The 24,700-nt window shown below is 36.8% G+C and overlaps 2 protein-coding genes and 1 long non-coding RNA gene across 5 annotated transcripts in view; 1 reads left to right on the top strand and 2 right to left on the bottom strand.

Moving 5' to 3' along the window:
• The window catches only part of LOC139984374 (sodium-dependent phosphate transporter 1-like), a 17,302-nt gene extending 6,398 nt beyond the window's left edge, over positions 1-10,904 (top strand). The window contains exons 3-9 of one of the 2 annotated variants that reach the window (XM_071998266.1): positions 129-269; positions 1,207-1,292; positions 1,629-1,725; positions 2,024-2,191; positions 2,883-3,033; positions 3,585-3,770; positions 3,989-10,904. In XM_071998266.1, the coding sequence (XP_071854367.1) occupies positions 129-269; positions 1,207-1,292; positions 1,629-1,725; positions 2,024-2,191; positions 2,883-3,033; positions 3,585-3,770; positions 3,989-4,235 (1,076 nt within the window). In that variant the 3' untranslated portion in view covers positions 4,236-10,904. The remainder of the gene's footprint in view (positions 1-128; positions 270-1,206; positions 1,293-1,628; positions 1,726-2,023; positions 2,192-2,882; positions 3,034-3,584; positions 3,771-3,988) is intronic. The other variant, XM_071998267.1, reaches the window with a different exon arrangement.
• The window catches only part of LOC139984375 (uncharacterized), a 51,166-nt gene continuing 36,669 nt past the window's right edge, over positions 10,204-24,700 (bottom strand). For both annotated transcript variants that reach the window (XM_071998268.1, XM_071998270.1), the window contains exons 5-7: positions 21,670-21,909; positions 14,020-16,634; positions 10,204-12,882 (exon numbers count right to left, since the gene is read on the bottom strand). In XM_071998268.1, the coding sequence (XP_071854369.1) occupies positions 16,536-16,634; positions 21,670-21,909 (339 nt within the window). In that variant the 3' untranslated portion in view covers positions 10,204-12,882; positions 14,020-16,535. The remainder of the gene's footprint in view (positions 12,883-14,019; positions 16,635-21,669; positions 21,910-24,700) is intronic.
• On the bottom strand, positions 21,937-24,695 carry LOC139984376 (uncharacterized). The gene is made up of 3 exons (XR_011799062.1): positions 23,297-24,695; positions 23,189-23,224; positions 21,937-23,154 (listed from the first exon to the last, which is right to left on the bottom strand). It is a non-coding gene; the product is annotated as an uncharacterized lncRNA (long non-coding RNA).

Here is a 24,700-nt window from a genome sequence, read left to right as displayed (position 1 = left end):
TTTTAGAACAACTTCTTTATGCCCTGATTGAGAATATTCGTGTATAGTACCATGACAGCAGTATTTGTATATTAATACAGGATGATGACGATAATGATGACGATTATCATAATTTTATCTCATTACAGCTAGTGGTACGTGGGTCATTATAGCTACTGTAATGCAGCTACCTGTTGCAGCTACTCACGGTGTAGTGGGGGCCATTATTGGTTCTCATGCGGTTGTTATGGGCTTTAACGGTATTAATTGGGAGACGCTTGGATATATTGGTGAGACAAATCAACATGTGATGTTAACTTTAGTCAGTCTGTATATATATTCTGCAAAATCTAAAGGGGTCTTTGTCTACCGACGAATTCAGATACGAAGATTGAGCAAAATCCTTGACGTTACCACTGATACAACTAGAAAGAAGGGGGAATACCGATAAATAATGTACATATAGGGTCTAAGGTTCATGTAATGTCTAACTATACCAAACATAGAATGTATAGTGCTGCTAGATAGTATACAAATATGGTCTAGGGTTCATGAGATGTCTAACTACCAATCATAGAATGTAGTGCGGCCATAGTATATATATAGGGTCTAGGGTTCATGAAATGTCTAACTACCAAACATAGAATGTATAGTGCGGCTAGATAGTATACATATAGGGTGTAGGGTTCATGAAATGTATAGTGCGGCTAGTAGAGTCATACCGAGCCGTCGGATTCACGTGTCTCTTGAATCATTGCTCTTTAGTACAGACTGCAAAATACGGTTAGAGTTACTTTACAAAATCTTAGCTGGCTAAATATCTTAGGATTCTTGGAGAGTTTCTTTCTCTCAAAGGATTATTGTAGCTGAAACTTTTGACTATTCAATGCACTTATAATAATTCTGAAAAATCAGTGTTTACAGAACAGTACAGTATTTTTACAGTATGCACCTACAGTATACAGTACCTCAGTTAACATTGCAATAAGTTCGCGAACATGCATGGAGTTGGGAAGAGGGGAGGGGGAGGGGGCAGGGAGTTGGGAAGAGGGGAGTAAAACCACGATATGTCCCAGAAAGGTATTGGTATATGAATTTTGACCCGGAAAGATAAAACAGCTTTTTAAACAGATTTCTCAACATATTTGGGAGTAGTGAGTAGGAATTCATCGGTTATTTTTACTGTTCAGTGAGTAATTTCAACCAAATATGTGGTTCTGATTTCAGCGTTAGCTTGGGCTGCATCGCCATTCCTATCCGGGATCCTGGCCATTGTATTTTACAATGTAATTCTATACACAGTGCTCAGAAGGGTAAGTTAATGCGATGTCTTTTAGAACGGTAGGCCTATAGTGTACTGTTAGCTAAATTTATTTATGTGAAGGTAAGTACAGTTCGGTTAATACGCATAAAGTAACAAACAATAATAACGTAAAGCCAGCAGTCCAGTTATTCTCCTTGTCTTACTATCATTGTATTAACTTATCTTGTATAACATTAATTGTTTTATGCTCAATATGACTGCCGTTGTAAGACCAGGGAGCTCCCTGGTGATATTTTCCATTTATGAATATTATGAGAGGTTACTTTCTAATAATTTAATAATACCATGAGAGACTATTTCATTGACTGTGGTTTTACTTCCTTAGAACAGTCCATACAAGGCAATGGTAATGAGTTTGCCAGCTTGGTACTTTTTGGCGATTTTCTTCAATCTCTTGATGGCCTCCGTACTTAACAAAGCATGTAAGTGGTGGCTCAGTCTCTTTGGAAACTAAACAAATAGCGATGGGGGGGGGGGGGGGCTGGGGAGGTAGGCCACCATCGCCTGCTGTGATAGAGCTTTTAATAACCGTTTCGCTCTCAAAAACATATCATCGCTTATTAATCTTGTCCTCTCCTTATTGTGTAACATTAACATTGTGACATTAGCAGGAGTATTATTTTCATATTTTAATACATCTTTCGGGAGAAGGTCAGGGATACTACTTGTCTTTATCAACCACATCTTAATTTCTAGCATCTTCTCTTTCTTTCTTTTCAGGGTTTGACCTAGTAGGCATTTCTTGGTATTCGGCGTTAGTTTGTAGTCTGTTTATTGCCATGGTGATCGCTTTGTTTGTAAGACTTGTTATTATACCGAGGAGTTATCCAGGAAGCAAAAACAACGCTGCGGAGATGGCCTCTCTCGTTCAATTAAACGACGCTCCCAGTAAGGAAATTAAAAAAAAAACAGTTCATCAGGCTCGTTAAGTCAGTACATTCTCCTTATTTTTATGGATACCAAGTTTTGAATGGTTACAGTTGGTTAGTTTAAGTTGTTAAAGAAAGCGGTGGAATCACCCAAAGAGTGCTAAAAGAACCTGTCACTGCTTTACAACATACAACAACTAATATTGTGTGTGATGGCCTTTATTTATTCTTACACTAATCCTGCAGCATACATGTGTTTATATGTATTGAGGCAGACAATAAACGATATTACTATTTGTTCATAATAAATTTGTGATTATTATCAGATAATAAATTCAAAATTCAGTTTATTAACTGCATCAGAAAAGATTTCACGCGTTAGAGATACCAAGGAGATCAAAAATATGAAAATAGTTTTAATGCTTGCATGTTTTCATACTAAAACGAAAATGTTGCTTAGACAACCAATTTGCTTTAGTCATCTGAAATCATTAATAAGTTGCTAATTTATCTTCATTAGGTGAAACACTTTCGAAATGTGTTTTACTTTGATTAAATTTCATACTCTGTAGGTTTAACTACTGGGGGCCAAAAAAAAAATTAACCACGGTAGATGTATATAGAGACTTCATTACAATTGATTGATATATTGTAACGGTGTCCACAGAAACAAACAAAATACTCAAATTATCGTTATTTTTCTTCCGTAGAATCTGACGAAAGCACAAAATCTAAGGACAGAGGATTTCAAAAGGAAGAAGTAAACGAGGCTGACGATGAAGATGTAGAGGGAGTTTTTAAACCTTTACTAATTATGGTTGTTGTTTTATCTTCATTTGCATACGGCAGTATCATAGTAAGGTAAAACTGTTCCTATTTACTACAATTTAATTTCATTATAAAACCAGTGAATTTCATAACGAATCTATTCGTCTGTCGGTCTAATAGCTTATAAATTGTTTCGTACGAACGCTGACACATTGGAACTTAAGGAATAGAGCAGAATTGTGTCAATCAAGAATAACAAGCAATCGTCAGTTTGTTGGTTACTTAGTGAAAGTCAGGCTTAGATTAATAGTAGCATTGTGTGTATGCCGTCGGATTCGTGATAGGTCTTAACCAAAACTAGTAATACAACAACAGAGAGATTATACGCTCTTAGAAGACCTGCGAATGCCAATCATGGTCCTCATGGTGAAAAGAAAGGCAAGCCTGGGCACGATAAAAAAAAACTTTATTCATTGTTCACCTCAATTTCCTTATATTGAAACTGTAACCGAATCCAATCAATTCCTCAATTTCCGTATACAGAGACTATAACATACACCAATCAATGCCTCAATTCCCTTATATAGATACTGTAACAGACACCAATCAATGGTAGTCTTCTTCTTCTTCTTCTTCTTCTTCAGTATCTCCGTAGAACCCCTCATCACCATCTGGAACGTGTATCAAGAAGCGGATGGTCAAGCTAATATAGAGGTCCCCTTTTGGATGTTTCTCTTCGGAAGCATTGGTGTGTCGTTTGGATATGTGGTGGGTGGCAGAGAAGTTACCAAGACCATGGGAGAACGCCTTACTCCCATTGTGCCATCAAGGTAAGCAGCTGATATATGTTATCTGCATGCTTAATCTGTCACTACAATAATTAAAACTTTGGTGTTCTGCATAGCAGATCATTGTAACTTGTTATTGGGGTTGGGGGCGGTATCGGCAAAACAAACAGAGGTGGCTTGTTTCTCAATATACCTACATTCAAGAAGACTATAGACGAAGGGAAAATCATGTTGTTATCTTTCTTCTTATATTTCGCCAGTGCTTTCCCGATGGAGCTTGGTGCTACCACCATCATATTGTTGGGGTCTAATCTAGGCTTGCCAATTAGTTCCACACAATGTAAGGTTGGTGCTATAGCTGCTGTGGGTTTGTTTGATAATATTTCAGCTGTTGACTACAGAATAATGCGTGATACTCTTCTGGCGTGGATTGTTACGCTGCCAGTTTCGGGTGTACTAGCCGCTGGAATAACGGCCCTTCTCGTGTTATTCGAGCCTTTATTATGAAACTTGAAAGGGTCCTGGTTGACGAAATGGAGAATAGAGAGGCGTGTTTTCATTTGGCAAATAACAGCCGGCACTCAGCAAAATTCTAGGTCTTTGGTCCGCTGTTAATATTTAATTCACAGGCTGTTCCCTTAGTTTTGTTACGGCAAAACTGAGTAAACTTACATGACCAATCGACCAGTTCAGAATATTACCAGTCATAGAACTCCAGTTCTAACTGCTCGGGCAATGAATGACTGGCGCCTCCGTGTATGTTATCTACATATCGGTCAAGCAAACTATCGATGGACGATTCACCAAATAGTAATAATGTAACAGGAACATAACGTTCTAGTCATCACCGGATCTCATCCCATTTTGAAGATGATAGTGTGGCTCAGTGTTTTAGTATTAAATTGACACCCCGTATGACTCACACTCCTGCCACCCTTGTCGATCAATTCGAGGACCAGGCGAAGGACCGTAAATATGGTAATTTAATCCGGTCTCTACTATTCGCTTTACAATGTAGCGTGGCAGTGAGAAACTGTCTCAGCTTGGCTGTGCTCAACTTTAACATCGATGTACTGTTCTATAGCGCCTACTGTTGTTACAAAGCGAAGGAAAAACGCTTTGTATAACGCAAACACGTAGTATCGTATTGCACATGAAATGCAAATACGTAGTACCGTATTGCACATGCAATTCAAATACGTAGTATCAATACTGGACACTGGAATATGAATCCATTAGATATCTCGACATATATGAAATTAATTTTTCGTACAATTGTGATCATTTTGTAAGGATTATAGCCTTATGATTTTGTGAAGTTTGGGTCAAAATCACGACATTTTAAGATTTTCTTAAACTGATGAGGAAAAGTAATGGTGCCATGTAGGATTTACATCAAACTATAATTGTGTAATATTAGTGCCATATTCTTTAAAGGGACAGTTCAACATGTTGATGTGATAATTCAAGGTGTAATATATATATTCGGAGCAGAAAAAATCGATTTGAATGCGCTATTAACATGAAAAATTTGTCTTATTAATTTCAATTATCCCATTATAAGGCATCGTCAATGGAATATGAGAAAATTGATTGTGCGTATAAATTTTATCAATTTGTAAGCCTTATGATTTTGTCAAATTTCGGTCCAAATCACCACTTTGTAAAATCTTCTCAAATGATTATTCGGAACAGAAAATAATCGAGCATATTTTCGCTTTTAACATGAACAAATTGTCTTATCAATTCCATTTATCCCATTATTAGCTTCGACAATGGAATATGAGAAAATTGATTGTTCGTATGAATTTTATCAATTTGTAAGCCTTATGATTTTGTCAAATTTCGGTCCAAATCACCACTTTGTAAAATCTTCTCAAAATGATGAGGAAAAGTAACGGCGCCATTTTGGGATTACATCAAACTATAATCGTGTAATATAAGTGCCATATTCTTTGAAGAGAGAGTTTAATATGAGTATTAAATCTTCATGTCATTATTGATGTATAGTGTATTCGGAGCATAATAAAATCAAGTAGAATTTCGCTTTTTACACGAGAAAATTGTCTTGTTGATTGGAATTTATATATAAAAAATATAGGCACTGGAAAATGATTATATTAATTTTTCGTACAAATTTGATCATTTTGTAAGGCTATATCCTAATGATTTTGTCAAATTTCGCCCAAATTCACGACTTTTTAAAATCTCTTCAAACTGATGAGGAAATGTTATGGCGCCTTTTAGGATTTACATCAAACTATAATTGTGTAAAATTAATGCCATATTCTTTCAATGGACAGTTTAATATAAATATTAGATCTTGATCATAATTGATGTATAGTGTATTCGGAATATAATAAAATCAAGTAAAATTTCAATTTAACACGAGAAATTGTCTTGTTGGTTTTAAATAATGTATAAAAACAAAACTGGCACTGGAATATAAAAAAAAAATAGATTTTTCGTACAAATTTGATCATTTATCCCATAATTAGCTTCGACAATGGAATATGAGAAAAATTGATTGTTCGCATAAATTTGATCATTTTTTAAGGCTATAGCCTAATGATTTTGTCAAATTTCGGCCAAATCTCTTCAAACTGATGAGGAAATGTTATGGCTCCTTTTAGGATTTACATCAAACTATAATTGTGTAAAATTAGTGCCATATTCTTTCAATGGACAGTTTAATATAAATATTAAATCTTGATCATAATTGATGTATAGTGTATTCGGAATATAATAAAAAGTGGTTTGAAAAGTGGATTTATATCAAACTATAATCGTGTAATATTGGAGCCATATTCTTTAAAGGCACAGGGACAGTTTAACATCTTGATGTCATTATTTAATGTGAAAACAATCGATTTGAATTCGCTTTTTACATGAAAAAATTGTCTTATCAATTTCAATTATCCCATTACAGGCATCGTCAATGTAATATGAGAAAATTGATTGTTCGTATGAATTTTATCAATTTGTAAGCCTTATGATTTTGTCAAATTTCGGTCCAAATCACCACTTTGTAAAATCTTCTCAAAATGATGAGGAAAAGTGACGGCGCCATTTTGGGATTACATCAAACTATAATCGTGTAATATAAGTGCCATATTCTTTGAAGAGAGAGTTTAATATGAGTATTAAATCTTCATGTCATTATTGATGTATAGTGTATTCGGAGCATGTATTCGGAGCATTTTGTACAAATTTAATCATTTGTAAGGCTTATAGCCTCATGATTTTGTGAAATTTGGGTCCAAATCATGACTTTTGAAAATCTCCTGAAACTGACGAGAAAACTTATGGCGCCTTTTGGGGTTTACATCACACTATAATCGTGTAACATTACTAGTGCCATGTTCTTTAAAGGGACAGTTTAACATCTTGATGCCATAATTTAAGGTGTAATATATTCCGAGCAGAAAAAAATCGATTTGAATTCGCTTTTACATGAACGAATAGTCCCATCAATTTCAATTAACCCATAATAGGCATCGACAATGGTATATGAAAAAATAGATTTTTCGTATAAATTTGATCATTTTGTAAGGCTATAGCCTTATGATTTTGTCAAATTTCGGTCCAAATCACCACTTTGTAAAATCTTCTCAAAATGATGAGGAAAGTGATGGTGCCATTTTGGGATTACATCAAACTATAAAAATCGTGTAATATAAGAGCCATATTCTTTAAAGGCACAGTTATCTTGATGTCATAATTTAATGTTTAATGTATTCGGCACAGAAAAAATCGAGCATATTTTCGCTTTTAACATGAACAAATTGTCTTATAAAATTCCATTTATCCCATTATTAGCTTCGACAATGGAATATGAGAAAATTGATTGTTCATGTAAATTTGATCATTTTGTAAGGCTATAGCCTTATGAATTTGTGAAATTCCGGACCAAATCCACGACTTTCCAAATCTTCTCAAACTGGTGAGAAAAGTTTATGGCGCTTTTCTGGATTTATATCAAACTATAATCTTGTAATATTAGAGCCATATTCTTTAAAGACACAGGGACAGTTCAACATCTTGATGACATAATTTAATGTGTGATGTATTCGGCACAGAAAATATTGAGTACAGTTTCACTTTAAAACGAGAGAATACTCCTGATTCCAATGAATCTTTGATAAACATCGACACTGGAATATGAGAAAATGGATTTTTCGTACAAATTTGATCCTTTTGTGAGACCATAGCCTTGTGATTTTTTGTTCTTCAAATTTCGGCCCAAATCACGACGTTTTAATATCTTCTTAAACTAATGCGGAACAGGGATGGCGCCTTTTTGAATTTACATCAGTCTTTGGTCGTGTAAAGCCGGGACATAAACATCGAGAATTTCACTTTAGCATGAGAAAATTGTCTTGTTGATACCAATGAAGACATTATAAACATCGTGATAAACGCGAAAACGAATTTCTTCTGTCAAGATAGAGCCTGGGCACGAAAACCAAATACCCTGATCCACTCTCAACCCCAGTCCCCATAGTGTTACCCGAAGAGAAACCAACAACTAATAAATGCATGAAAAGTATGACAATAGAGAAAGTACGCAATTTTCGGAATAACTTGATCGTTTATTGCGACATTGGCAGTAGATCGCTGGTAATATCGAAGTATTTCTCGTAATTTCTCGTAATAACTCAAAATTCAACATTTTATCTTGAAGTCCTCTTTATCATATTAGAAAATATTTATGAAAATAGATTTGAAATTCTTATTCTTAATTTGTTTGAATCTCCTTTCTGCTCTACTTAATAAGCAATTGTCTTATTTATAATTCTCCCCTTTCTGCTCTGCAATTGTCTATTATATAATTCTTTCCTTTCTGCTCTACAATTGTCTATTATATAATTCTCTCCTTTCTGCTCTAAAATTGTCAATTTTATAATTCTCTCCTTTCTGTTCTGCAATTGTCTATTTTATAATTCTCTCCTTTCTGCTCTACAATTGTCTATTTAATAATTCTCTCCTTTCTGCTCTACAATTGTCTATTATATAATTCTTTCCTTTCTGCTCTACAATTGTCTATTATATAATTCTCTCCTTTCTGCTCTGCATTTGTCTTATTTATAATTCTCTCCTTTCTGCTCTACAATTGTCTATATTATAATTCTCTCCTTTCTGCTCTACAATTGTCTATTATATAATTCTCTCCTTTTTGCTCTAAAATTGTCAATTTTATAATTCTCTCCTTTCTGCTCTGCAATTGTCTATTTAATAATTCTCTCCTTTCTGCTCTACAATTGTCTATTTTATAATTCTCTCCTTTCTGCTCTACAATTGTCTATTATATCATTCTTTCCTTTCTGCTCTACAATTGTCTATTATATAATTCTCTCATTTCTGCTCTGCAATCGTCATATTTATAATTCTCTCCTTTCTGCTCTGCAATTGTCTATTTTATAATTCTCTCCTTTCTGCTCTACAATTGTCTATTATATAATTCTCTCCTTTCTGCTCTGCAATTGTGTTATTTATAATTCTCTCCTTTCTGCTCTGCAATTGTCTATTTTATAATTCTCTCCTTTCTGCTCTACAATTGTCTATTATATAATTCTCTCCTTTCTGCTCTAAAATTGTCAATTTTATAATTCTCTCCTTTCTGCTCTAAAATTGTCAATTTTATAATTCTCTCCTTTCTGCTCTACAATTGTCTATTTTATAATTCTCTCCTTTCTGCTCTACAATTGTCTATTATATCACTCTTTCCTTTCTGCTCTACAATTGTCTATTAAATAATTCTCTCCTTTCTGCTCTAAAATTGTCTATTATATAATTCTCTCCTTTCTGCTCTGCAATCGTCATATTTATAATTCTCTCCTTTCTGCTCTGCAATTGTCTATTTTATAATTCCCTTCATTCTGCTCTACAATTGTCTATTATATAATTCTCTCCTTTCTGCTCTGCTAGTCTTATTATAATTCTCTACTTTCTGCTCTGCAATTGTCTATTATATAATTCTCTCCTTTCTGCTCTGCAATCGTCATATTTATAATTCTCTCCTTTCTGCTCTGCAATTGTCTATTTTATAATTCTCTCCTTTCTGCTCTACAATTGTCTATTATATAATTCTCTCCTTTCTGCTCTGCAATTGTCTTATTTATAATTCTCTCCTTTCTGCTCTACAATTGTCTATAATATAATTCTCCCCTTTCTGCTCTGCAATCGTCATATTTATAATTCTCTCCTTCTGCTCTGCAATTGTCTTTTTTATAATTCTCTCCTTTCTGCTCTACAATTGTCTATTTTATAATTCTCTCCTTCTGAGGCCACTTTACGTAAATGTCAATTTGTCTTTTTCATAAGTTTATAGTAATTCTCTTAAATTGTATTAATCAATAACTTAATATTCTCCAGTATTTACACCTATGCCAATAATGTGGACAATTTGGCAAAGCTCCATTCTTGTGCGGTGTCATATTGTATTCTCAAAACACTGAAACAAATACTAACCAAGGACAATTTTTATTTTTTATTCTCTCCAAGTTGCCATGGTAATAATTAATTATACACAAATTACAAGACAATGATACAGTGTGGACATTAAAATGATTCTGAGTGATTCTGTTACAGATCTGGCTTAAAGCCATTAGTTAGGCAAATAACAAAATACCTTTCACAATAATAAGAATGATACACTAAAATCTTGATAAGAAGTATTGACCATTATGTCAGCCATACATCATTAGGCAGTCATGCTTTGCAAAACATCAGTGAATATTGTTTTAATATTTAGATCAGCTCCGTCTTCATTACAATCACGAATCTTTTGTACATTCAAAAATACTTTTATTACACAGAAGTTATTCAGCATTATTCTGATGGTGCTCTCACACCACAGTTCTACTCATGGTTCAAATATAGAACTCCACTCCTGCACACCACAGTTCTGCTCATGGTTCAAATATAGAATTCCACTCGTGCACACCACAGTTCTACTCATGGTTTAAATATACAATTCCACTCGTGCACACCATAGTTCTACTCATGGTTTAAATATAGAATTCCACTCGTGCACACCACAGTTCTGCTCATGGTTCAAATATAGAATTCCACTCGTGCACAAGAAAAGTTCTGATCATGGTTTAAATATAGAATTCCACTCCTGCACACCACAGTTCTACTCATGGTTTAAAGATAGAAGTCCAATCGTGCACACCACAGTTCTACTCATGGTTCAAATATAGAATTGCACTCATGAACAACATAGTTCTACTCATGCACTCTACTCATGCACTCTACTCGTGCACACCACAGTTCTACTCATGGTTTAAATATAGAAGTCCAATCGTGCACACCACAGTTCTACTCATGGTTTAAATATAGAATTCCACTCGCGCACACCACAGTTCTACTCATGATTTAAATATAGAATTTCACTTGTGCACACCACAGTTCTGCTCATGGTTTAAATATAGAATTCCACTCCTGCACACCACAGTTCTGCTCATGGTTTAAATATAGAATTCCACTCGTGCACACCACAGTTCTACTCATGGTTCAAATATAGAATTGCACTCATGCACAACATAGTTCTACTCATGGTTCAAATATAGAATTGCACTCGTGCACACCACAGTTCTGATCATGGTTTAAATATAGAATTGCACTCCAGCACACCGTAGTTCTACTCAGCAACATTCCCTTCCTATCAACCCTTCCCTAGCAACACTCATATTAAAACGAAATATTTTCAAAAGATGAAGAAGAATCTGAAGTTATTATTTACAATGATTTAAACATAGATTGAAAGCAACAATAAAATTCAAATGAAAGAAAAATTAAAATATGAAGTGGACCTCCCCATCACCTTGAATTTAAGTCACATTAAATAGCACTACTACATATGTACATGGATTTCCAGCTATCGATTTTATTGATATTATACATATTTTTACTTAGAAATATCGAATGAATAAAATTGCACTAAATAATTTAAATAAAAACAATTTGTGATGCAACAATCAACTTTCACTATTTATATTTGTGTTTGTTTCAAGCTATGGAAACACTGCAAGTTTGTGAACTTAATTTAATGGCTTCAAACATTAGTCTGAAAGTTTTGTTTCAGGTCTGTTGCTATAGGAGAAGAAATATCATTATAGAAACTGGCTGACACAATAACAGACAAAATCTGTCATTCTGTCATAACACGGAAACTGTCATGTAACTTATGGTAGATATACAACAAGTTGAACCGATACACTGGAACCCCAAACCTCTGGACATCTCTGATATCCTGTGCATAACACTGGTTCGTCACCCCTAACCTCTGGACATCTCTGATAACCTGTGCACAACACTGGTCCGTCACCCCAAACCTCTGGACATCTCTGATATCCTGTGCACAACACTGGTTCGTCACCCAAACCTCTGGACATGTCTGATAACCTGTGCACAACACTGGTCCGTTACCCCAAACCTCTGGACATCTCTGATAACCTGTGCACAACACTGGTCCGTCACCCCAAACCGCTGGACATCTCTGATATCCTGTGCACAACACTGGTCCGTCACCCCAAACCTCTGGACATCTCTGATAACCTGTGCACAACACTGGTCCGTCACCCCAAACCTCTGGACATCTCTGATAACCTGTGCACAACACTGGTCCGTCACCCCAAACCTCTGGACATCTCTGATATCCTGTGCACAACACTGGTCCGTCACCCCAAACCTCTGGACATCTCTGATAACCTGTGCACAACACTGGTCTGTCACCCCAAACCTCTGGACATCTCTGATAACCTGTGCACAACACTGGTCCGTCACCCCAAACCTCTGGACATCTCTGATATCCTGTGCACAACACTGGTCCGTCACCCCAAACCTCTGGACATCTCTGATATCCTGTGCACAACACTGGTCCGTCACCCCAAACCTCTGGACATCTCTGATATCCTGTGCACAACACTGGTCCGTCACCCCAAACCTCTGGACATCTCTGATATCCTGTGCACAACACTGGTCCGTCACCCCAAACCTCTGGACATCTCTGATATCCTGTGCACAACACTGGTCCGTCACCCCAAACCTCTGGACATCTCTGATATCCTGTGCACAACACTGGTCCGTCACCCCAAACCTCTGGACATCTCTGATAACCTGTGCACAACACTGGTCCGTCACCCCAAACCTCTGGACATCTCTGATATCCTGTGCACAACGCTGGTCCGTCACCCAAAACCTCTGGACATCTTTGATAACCTGTGCACAACGCTGGTCCGTCACCCCAAACCTCTGGACATCTCTGATAGTTATCCTGTGCACAACACTGGTCCGTCACCCCAAACCTCTGGACATCTCTGATAACCTGTGCACAACGCTGGTCCGTCACCCCAAACCTCTGGACATCTCTGATAGTTATCCTGTGCACAACACTGGTTCGTCACCCCAAACCTCTGGACATCTCTGATAACCTGTGCACAACACTGATCCGTCACCCCAAACCTCTGGACATCTCTGATATCCTGTGCACAACGCTGGTCCGTCACCCCAAACCTCTGGACATCTCTGATATCCTGTGCAGAACGCTGGTCCGTCACCCCAAACCTCTGGACATCTCTGATATCCTGTGCATAACGCTGGTCCGTCCCCCCAAACCTCTGGACATCTCTGATATCCTGTGCACAACACTGGTCCGTCACCCCAAACCTCTGGACATCTTTGATAACCTGTGCACAACACTGGTCCGTCACCCCAAACCTCTGGACATCTCTGATATCCTGTGCACAACACTGGTCCGTCACCCCAAACCTCTGGACATCTTTGATAACCTGTGCACAACGCTGGTCCGTCACCCCTAACCTCTGGACATCTCTGATAGTTATCCTGTGCACAACACTGGTCCGTCACCCCTAACCTCTGGACATCTCTGATATCCTGTGCACAACGCTGGTCCGTCACCCCAAACCTCTGGACATCTCTGATAGTTATCCTGTGCACAACACTGGTCCGTCACCCCAAACCTCTGGACATCTCTGATATCCTGTGCACAACACTGGTCCGTCACCCCAAACCTCTGGACATCTCTGATATCCTGTGCATAACGCTGATCCGTCACCCCTAACCTCTGGACATCTCTGATATCCTGTGCACAACACTGGTCCGTCCCCCCTAACCTCTGGACATCTCTGATATCCTGTGCACAACACTGGTCCGTCACCCCAAACCTCTGGACATCTCTGATATCCTGTGCACAACACTGGTCCGTCACCCCAAACCTCTGGACATCTCGATATCCTGTGCACAACGCTGGTCCATCACCCCTAACCTCTGGACATCTCTGATATCCTGTGCACAACACTGGTTCGTCAATTTATTCCCAGTGTGTTGCATGGGAACTGAAAAGTTGACATCTCCATTACTTTATTAACGTTAGTACCAACAGGTGACTGCTAACATTGAAGGGGATGATGTCACATTGAGCAAGTAAGTCAGTTCATTAGCACTTTGACTAGTAATATACTTGAAAAGAATAGATAGGTAAAACTACATGTTGAAAGCAGTCATACCAAGATTCTCCTTTGACTTTACTTTCTGTAAGGGAAGCCTCCCAAATCTAACCGCCATGTCCAGGCCATTGTAATCTCGCACCACTTGCTCATTATGCATGTGCATAGTGGTCCCATGGCTGAATGCACACCAGCTGATAGCCAGCCTGAGTAATGTGGACAGCATCATGCCATCACAAAGCTGCTTATTGTTCACAAACAATGAGCAAAGAACTTTTGGCGATTTGACTGTTTTTGTCAGTAGCGCTGTAGTTTATGTACGCCACTACCAAACTGTCTGAGATTCACTACTTTATATTATTCATGAAAATCTTCCACGTTAGCAAACCTCACAAATAAAATTTCTTGGTTATTTATGGACGATCGTGATAATCGGCTACTCAAAAGCTTGATAAAAAAGCACATAATTATAGCCTTTACCCTGGCCTGTACATTATTAGCCTTGATCAACGAGTGGTAGGTCTATGTAACTAAAATTAAAAAAGTGAATCAGCCATTGCATTAAAAATATGCGTACCAAGAACTTCGGAAAACCCATATTGACATACCAAAAGTCAAGCAAAACAATAATTAAGGACGTTACACATGTATGCTATCTACAAAGACCATCGACTGTAACGTTGATCTCTGCATAACAGTAGTACATCCCTCTAAACTGTGGATAATTTTAGTGCCAGCAAACTGCGATTCAATTTTAGCGAATAAACAAATGGTTAGGCTTGATTTTGCCATTGACTTAGTTTGTTGTTAGGCTGCCATGTGGTTAGAAATATAAGACATTTATTCCGTGAGAAATCTAGTGCGAGCTAACTGCGACACAAATTCAGCAAATAACAGATGGTTAGGCTTGATTTTATTTCCATTGGCTAGTGCGCTGTTAGGCTGCCACATGGTTAGAGATATAAGTAACAGTATTCAGTGAGAACTCTAGTGCAAGCTTATTCTCCATATAAGTTGAGCGAACAAACAGGGGTTAGACTAGACTGCTCCCATTTTTTTTTGCTCTACTGCCAAAATATATTTTCACCTGCTAGGGATTTCAGGTCTTGTTCTTCACATGTAGGATTATGCTAGAGCCTTCCTGTATGATAGACTCTGGTTCACGCTAATGTGCAAAATAAAATATGGCTTATAAACACACTATCTTTGCGGACCGTTTGGACACCTTTTAAATCTTAATTAAGAGTGCTCTTTTGTTCAACTCGCTATTGTGTTCAAATCGGCTTAGTAAAAGCTTGACAGCGGTGGTGAATGTAACTGTATAGCAAGGAGGGTAGTTTGGAGACAGTGTGCACTCAAGTGCTTCCCTAAGTTTCATTTTATATTCTGATTAGTATATTGGCTAGCATTTGGCTTTTTGTCTCATATCTTTAGAACATTAATTATTCCCTAAGAGCACCATCTCTCATTTTTCCCTTCTTATTATTACATCAATCAACGAACAATTGATCGTTCAATTGATAGATTGATTAAATAAGTCCCACTCAGTGGAACAACATTTTCACTGTTTAAATATTTTCTAGTAGGCGACTCAAAGGTGGTGATGTTACTGTGGTTTGTCTTTCCAAATGTATTTTTGTAAATTGAATTCCTAGAATGAGAAACTTCCAAAGAATGGCAGGAAAGCCCTGTGTTCACTTTAGAGCCGAACATACTTCACCGAACAGTATTTGGCGTGTTTAATACCACTTGAAGGATCCTTACATATATTCTAGGATGATCCCAATACCCTGCGAAGGCCTGTCCACTTTAGTACCACTTGCATCACAATAACATTAACTTTTGGAAGACCCTATTCATACCTCTTGGAGGATCGCTAGCTTTAATACTACTCACATTAACTCCGAGATGATCCTCTGATATCCAATCAAGAAGCTAATGCCTCAATACAATTATACAGATCCTATCACCAAGATCGTTACTGACTCCAAGATGGATACAGCCTCCAAGATGGTTACTGACTCTAAGATGGATGCAGCCTCCAAGATGGTTACTGCCTCCAAGATGGTTACTGCCTCTAAGATGGTTACTGCCTCCAAGATGGTTACTGCCTCTAAGATGGTTACTGTCTCTAAGATGGTTACCGCCTCTAAGATGGTTACTGCCTCCAAGATGGTTACTGCCTCCAAGATGGTTACTGCCTCTAAAATGGTTAATATCTCTGTCATGAGCAGCTACATTGAGAAGTGTACTATGTACTATTATATAGCTCCTTTCTTGTGGTAAGGTATGTAGGGAAGTGAAATATCATTTTCATTGGTCTTTTCCCAGCTTCCTAGCAGACTGCAGGAGTACTCAAGTGGAATGCATACACACACATTTCATTTTCTGCTAAGGACAGTATTTCATTGGTAACACCACAGACAAAGTAAATCTGTAGAAAAAGAAAAGACAGAAATGATGGCATATAGTGGTTCAGACATGTTGGTATACATATTATGGATTGTAGATGGCTGGATACTAGATATAGTGGTTCAGACATGTTGGTATACATATTATGGATTGTAGATGGCTGGATACTAGATATAGTGGTTCAGACATGTTGGTATACATATTATGGATTGTAGATGGCTGGATACTAGATATAGTGGTTCAGACATGTTGGTATACATATTATGGATTGTAGATGGCTGGATACTAGATATAGTGGTTCAGACATGTTGGTATACATATTAGGGATTGTAGATGGCTGGATACTAGATATAGTGGTTCAGACATGTTGGTATACATATTAGGGATTGTAGATGGCTGGATACTAGATATAGTGGTTCAGACATGTTGGTATACATATTAGGGATTGTAGATGGCTGGATACTAGATATAGTGGTTCAGACATGTTGGTATACATATTATGGATTGTAGATGGCTGGATACTAGATATAGTGGTTCAGGCATGTTGGTATACATATTATGGATTGTAGATGGCTGGATACTAGATATAGTGGTTCGGACATGTTGGTATACATATTATGGATTGTAGATGGCTGGATACTAGATATAGTGGTTCGGACATGTTGGTATACATATTATGGATTGTAGATGGCTGGATACTAGATATAGTGGTTCAGACATGTTGGTATACATGTTATGGATTGTAGATGGCTGGATACTAGATATAGTGGTTCAGACATGTTGGTATACATATTATGGATTGTAGATGGCTGGATACTAGATATAGTGGTTCAGACATGTTGGTATACATATTATGGATTGTAGATGGCTGGATACTAGATATAGTGGTTCAGACATGTTGGTATACATATTATGGATTGTAGATGGCTGGATACTAGATATAGTGGTTCAGACATGTTGGTATACATATATTAGGGATTGTAGATGGCTGGATACTAGATATAGTGGTTCAGACATGTTGGTATACATATATTAGGGATTGTAGATGGCTGGATACTAGATATAGTGGTTCAGACATGTTGGTATACATATTATGGATTGTAGATGGCTGGATACTAGATATAGTGGTTCAGACATGTTGGTATACATATTATGGATTGTAGATGGCTGGATACTAGATATGGTGGTTCAGACATGTTGGTATACATATTATGGATTGTAGATGGCTGGATACTAGATATGGTGGTTCAGGCATGTTGGTATACATATTATGGATTGTAGATGGCTGGATACTAGATATAGTGGTTCAGACATGTTGGTATACATATTAGGGATTGTAGATGGCTGGATACTAGATATAGTGGTTCAGACATGTTGGTATACATATTAGGGATTGTAGATGGCTGGATACTAGATATAGTGGTTCAGACATGTTGGTATACATATTATGGATTGTAGATGGCTGGATACTAGATATGGTGGTTCAGACATGTTGGTATAGATATTATGGATTGTAGATGGCTGGATACTAGATATGGTGGTTCAGACATGTTGGTATAGATATTATGGATTGTAGATGGCTGGATACTAGATATGGTGGTTCAGACATGTTGGTATACATATTATGGATTGTAGATGGCTGGATACTAGATATGGTGGTTCAGACATGTTGGTATACATATTATGGATTGTAGATGGCTGGATACTAGATATGGTGGTTCAGGCATGTTGGTATACATATTATGGATTGTAGATGGCTGGATACTAGATATGGTGGTTCAGACATGTTGGTATACATATTAGGGATTGTAGATGGCTGGATACTAGATATAGTGGTTCAGACATGTTGGTATACATATTAGGGATTGTAGATGGCTGGATACTAGATATAGTGGTTCAGGCATGTTGGTATACATATTATGGATTGTAGATGGCTGGATACTAGATATAGTGGTTCAGGCATGTTGGTATACATATTATGGATTGTAGATGGCTGGATACTAGATATAGTGGTTCAGACATGTTGGTATACATATTATGGATTGTAGATGGCTGGATACTAGATATAGTGGTTCAGACATGTTGGTATACATATTATGGATTGTAGATGGCTGGATACTAGATATAGTGGTTCAGACATGTTGGTATACATATTAGGGATTGTAGATGGCTGGATACTAGATATAGTGGTTCAGACATGTTGGTATACATATTAGGGATTGTAGATGGCTGGATACTAGATATAGTGGTTCAGGCATGTTGGTATACATATTATGGATTGTAGATGGCTGGATACTAGATATAGTGGTTCAGGCATGTTGGTATACATATATTAGGGATTGTAGATGGCTGGATACTAGATATAGTGGTTCAGACATGTTGGTATACATATATTATGGATTGTAGATGGCTGGATACTAGATATAGTGGTTCAGACATGTTGGTATACATATTATGGATTGTAGATGGCTGGATACTAGATATAGTGGTTCAGACATGTTGGTATACATATTATGGATTGTAGATGGCTGGATACTAGATATAGTGGTTCAGACATGTTGGTATACATATTATGGATTGTAGATGGCTGGATACTAGATATAGTGGTTCAGACATGTTGGTATACATATTATGGATTGTAGATGGCTGGATACTAGATATAGTGGTTCAGACATGTTGGTATACATATTATGGATTGTAGATGGCTGGATACTAGATATAGTGGTTCAGACATGTTGGTATACATATTATGGATTGTAGATGGCTGGATACTAGATATAGTGGTTCAGACATGTTGGTATACATATATTAGGGATTGTAGATGGCTGGATACTAGATATAGTGGTTCAGACATGTTGGTATACATATATTAGGGATTGTAGATGGCTGGATACTAGATATAGTGGTTCAGACATGTTGGTATACATATATTAGGGATTGTAGATGGCTGGATACTAGATATAGTGGTTCAGACATGTTGGTATACATATATTAGGGATTGTAGATGGCTGGATACTAGATATAGTGGTTCAGACATGTTGGTATACATATTATGGATTGTAGATGGCTGGATACTAGATATAGTGGTTCAGACATGTTGGTATACATATTATGGATTGTAGATGGCTGGATACTAGATATGGTGGTTCAGACATGTTGGTATACATATTATGGATTGTAGATGGCTGGATACTAGATATGGTGGTTCAGACATGTTGGTATACATATTATGGATTGTAGATGGCTGGATACTAGATATGGTGGTTCAGGCATGTTGGTATACATATTATGGATTGTAGATGGCTGGATACTAGATATAGTGGTTCAGACATGTTGGTATACATATTATGGATTGTAGATGGCTGGATACTAGATATAGTGGTTCAGGCATGTTGGTATACATATTATGGATTGTAGATGGCTGGATACTAGATATAGTGGTTCAGGCATGTTGGTATACATATTATGGATTGTAGATGGCTGGATACTAGATATAGTGGTTCAGACATGTTGGTATACATATTATGGATTGTAGATGGCTGGATACTAGATATAGTGGTTCAGGCATGTTGGTATACATATTATGGATTGTAGATGGCTGGATACTAGATATGGTGGTTCAGACATGTTGGTATACATATTATGGATTGTAGATGGCTGGATACTAGATATGGTGGTTCAGACATGTTGGTATACATATTATGGATTGCAGATGGCTGGATACTAGATATGGTGGTTCGGACATGTTGGTATACATATTATGGATTGCAGATGGCTGGATACTAGATATGGTGGTTCGGACATGTTGGTATACATATTATGGATTGTAGATGGCTGGATACTAGATATGGTGGTTCGGACATGTTGGTATACATATTATGGATTGTAGATGGCTGGATACTAGATATGGTGGTTCGGACATGTTGGTATACATATTATGGATTAGATGGTTGGATACTAGATATGGTGGTTCGGACATGTTGGTATACATATTATGGATTGTAGATGGCTGGATACTAGATATGGTGGTTCCGACATGTTGGTATACTTATTATGGGTTGTAGATGGCTGGATACTAGATATAGTGGTTCGGACATGTTGGTATACATATTATGGATTGTAGATGGCTGGATACTAGATATAGTGGTTCAGACATGTTGGTATACATATTATGGATTGTAGATGGCTGGATACTAGATATAGTGGTTCAGACATGTTGGTATACTTATTATGGATTGTCAATGGCTAGATACTTGATGGCAATCAGCAATACCAACTGACAATATATCTCATATTTTAATAAAAAAAATATGGATTATTGCTGGCTTACAGACCTGCATTAGTCTGCCATATGATTACATATGGCATACCTGTATGCACTACCACACCATAAAGCAGGCATGTTATTACAGTAAGTAGTATTTAAATATATCTCCTATGTAGTGTTAACAATATATTAATTGTATGTTAGTACAGTAAGTAGTATTTAAGTATATCTCCTATGTAGTGTTAACAATATATTAATTGCATGTTAGTACAGTAAGTAGTATTTAAGTATATCTCCTATGTAGTGTTAACAATATATTAATTGTACCATGCATGTTAGTACAGTAAGTAGTATTGAAGTATATCTCCTATGTAGTGTTAACAATATATTAATTGCATGTTAGTACAGTAAGTAGTATTTAAGTATATCTCCTATGTAGTGTTAACAATATATTAATTGCATGTTAGTACAGTAAGTAGTATTTAAGTATATCTCCTATGTAGTGTTAACAATATATTAATTGTACCATGCATGTTAGTACAGTAAGTAGTATTGAAGTATATCTCCTATGTAGTGTTAACAATATATTAATTGCATGTTAGTACAGTAAGTAGTATTTAAGTATATCTCCTATGTAGTGTTAACAATATATTAATTGCATGTTAGTACAGTAAGTAGTATTTAAGTATATCTCCTATGTAGTGTTAACAATATATTAATTGCATGTTAGTACAGTAAGTACTTATTTAAGTATATCTCCTATGTAGTGTTAACAATATATTAATTGTACCATTGTTCTTCTTTTCTTTCCCTGCGGGCAACGACTTCTCTCTCCTCCATTCATGACCAGGATGTCATCTCCCGTCTGTGGATCAGTTATCCAACTCCCTCCTTCTCCGATCAGAAATGAGTTACCCTCTGATTCTTGCATGCTCTCTTTATATGGACATACAGTGTACCTGATCCTTTCCTTCTTAAAGTAGAAACACTCTTGGCTTAGTAGATAGAATTCTCCTTGTTTACCATAAAGCTGAAATGAAAATAAAAAACTTACTCATTTAAACAGGTGTAAAACCAAATGGGGACCCATTTACGAAGCAAAGTTGGTAATTGGTGTGGTTAGTAGGTGTCAATGTGGTTAGTAGTAGATCGTGTGGTTAGTAGGTGCTGGTGTGGTTAGTAGTAGTCGGTGTGGTTAGTAGGTGTTGGTGTGGTTAGTAGGTACTTGGTGTGGTTAGTAGACCTGTAATTGGTGTGGTTAGTAGACCGGTAATTGGTGTGGTAAGTAGGTGTTGGTGTGGTTAGTACAGTAGGTAATTGGTGTGGTTAGTAGGTAATTGGTGTGATGAGTAGGTAATTGGTGTGGTTAGTAGTAGTTGGTGTGGTTTAGTAGGTAATTGTTTTGGTTAGTAGGTAACTGGTGTGGTTAATAGGTAATTGGTGTGGTTAATAGGTTATTGGTGTGGTGAGTACTTAATTGGTGTGGTAAGTAGGTACTTGGTGTTGTTAGTAGGTAATTGGTGTGGTTAGTAGGTATTTGGTGTAGTTAGTAGGTCATTGGTGTGGATAGTAGGTAATTGGTGTGGTAAGTAGTATACTGCGACACCAATGTTTTGAGTGAAGTCTGGGAAACACTCAAATCAAAGATACACCCTACTCCACCAACAGGGTAGTTTTATCTGTGAGACAAAAGAACATATTAAACATATAACCCTTGATTCTAAAACCACAACAGAGATTATTAAAACATATAACCCTTGAGTCTAAAACCACAACACAGATTAAACATGTAAACCTTGACTCTAAAACCAACTACACAGATTAAACATATAAACCTTGATTCTTATACAACAACACACATTATTAAAACATATAACCCTTGAGTCTAAAACCTCAACACAGCCAAAGCATAAAACCCTTGATTCCAAACTCTCAACACAGATAAAACAATAACCATTGATTCTAAAACCCAAACACAGACTAAACATATAACCACTGTTTCTAAACCTGAACACAGGCTGAACATATAACCACTGTTTCTAAACCTGAACACAGACTGAACATACTGTATAACCACTGTTTCTAAATCTGAACACAGACTAAACATATTACACTGTTTCTAAACCTGATATCACAGACTGAACATGTAACCACTGTTTCTAAACCTGAACACAGACTGAGCATAAAACCAGTTTCTAAACCTGAACACAGACTGAACATATAACCATTGTTTCTAAACCTGAACACAGACTGAACATATAACCAGTTTCTAAACCTGAACAGACTGAACATGTAACCAGTTTCTAAACCTGAACACAAGCTGAACATATAACCAGTTTCTAAACCTGAACACAGACTGAACATGTAACCAGTTTCTAAACCTGAACACAGACTGAACATATAACCAGTTTCTAAACCTGAACACAGACTGAACATATAACCACTATTTCTAAACCTGAACACAGACTGAACATACTGTATAACCACTGTTTCTAAACCTGAACACAGACTGAGCATATAACCACTGTTTCTAAATCTGAACACAGACTAAACATATAACCAGTTTCTAAACCTGAACACAGACTGAACATATAACCACTGTTTCTAAACCTGAACACAGACTGAACATACTGTATAACCACTGTTTCTAAATCTGAACACAGACTAAACATATAACCAGTTTCTAAACCTGAACACAGGCTGAACACATTTCTAAACCTGAACACAGACTAAATATATAACCAGTTTCTAAACCTGAACACAGGCTGAACATATATAACCACTGTTTCTATAAATGAACACAGATTAAACATATAACCATTAAAACCTCAAGACCTCATGAATCTGTAGAATTGTGATTCGTAAACTGCCAACATGCAGAACATTTTGTGACTCATCACTTGCCAACAATTATAAAAGCCACCCTCAATCCTGGCAACATACCAAACATGTATATCCATTATAACGCTACTGAGATAGCGTAGACAACATAAACATAATGTAGACAACATAAACATAATGTAGGAAAGAGGGGGTCGATAAATGGATACATCAACATAGCAAACAGCTCTTCCCAAACAAAGATTTCCTTATCTGGTGCCTTGAGAGGAAACAATCATCAGCCACTTGTACTGATAGCTTTGAGTATCAATGTTCAGAAAACAAGAGAATCTAGTCAACAGAAACAATACAAAAATGTTAATGCTAAAGCACTATTAATTATAATGTGGTGTGTAGCCTGAGTACTTAATCATATTGACAAAAGCACAATTGAATGGCTACACATCAGGTTTTTAGACTACTGTCATGTGTGAGGTGTTTGAATACAATGAGTGGCAATTTATATTAGAAGTACATTAAAACAAAGAGTAGAGCTATGGTCATGTGTGATATATAACAACACAATACCTATCATTATTTGTGTGGTATATTTTAACAGTCAAGATGAAAGAAAAACAATAACCTAATGTAACAAAGCTTAATGCTGTAGTGTAATCATGTATTTATCAGCCCTGGTTATACCTCTGTCTTAAGGTCTGGTAACAAGACAACGTAAGTACTACACAATACTAGTTTCAGCATGGAGGTAAAAACACCTCCTTGGTTGCAGTGAGGTCTGCTAACAAGGTTATATAATTAACTACTTAATGCTGTGTAGTGTAATGATATATGTAACAGGGTACGTGACACCTCTTTCTTAAGGTCTGGTAATACGCTTGGACTGAGTTGTGTAACAAGGTATAAAACAGGTGGAATTGTTCAAGGCCGCAAAAAGCTTGAAGTTTGTTACTGGAGTCTACTTGACATAAAGGTTGGAAGCA

This window comes from Apostichopus japonicus, chromosome 17 (assembly GCF_037975245.1).
Source record: "Apostichopus japonicus isolate 1M-3 chromosome 17, ASM3797524v1, whole genome shotgun sequence".
Lineage (NCBI taxonomy): Eukaryota > Metazoa > Echinodermata > Holothuroidea > Aspidochirotida > Stichopodidae > Apostichopus > Apostichopus japonicus.
This window is presented reverse-complemented; position numbering and strand designations above follow the sequence as displayed.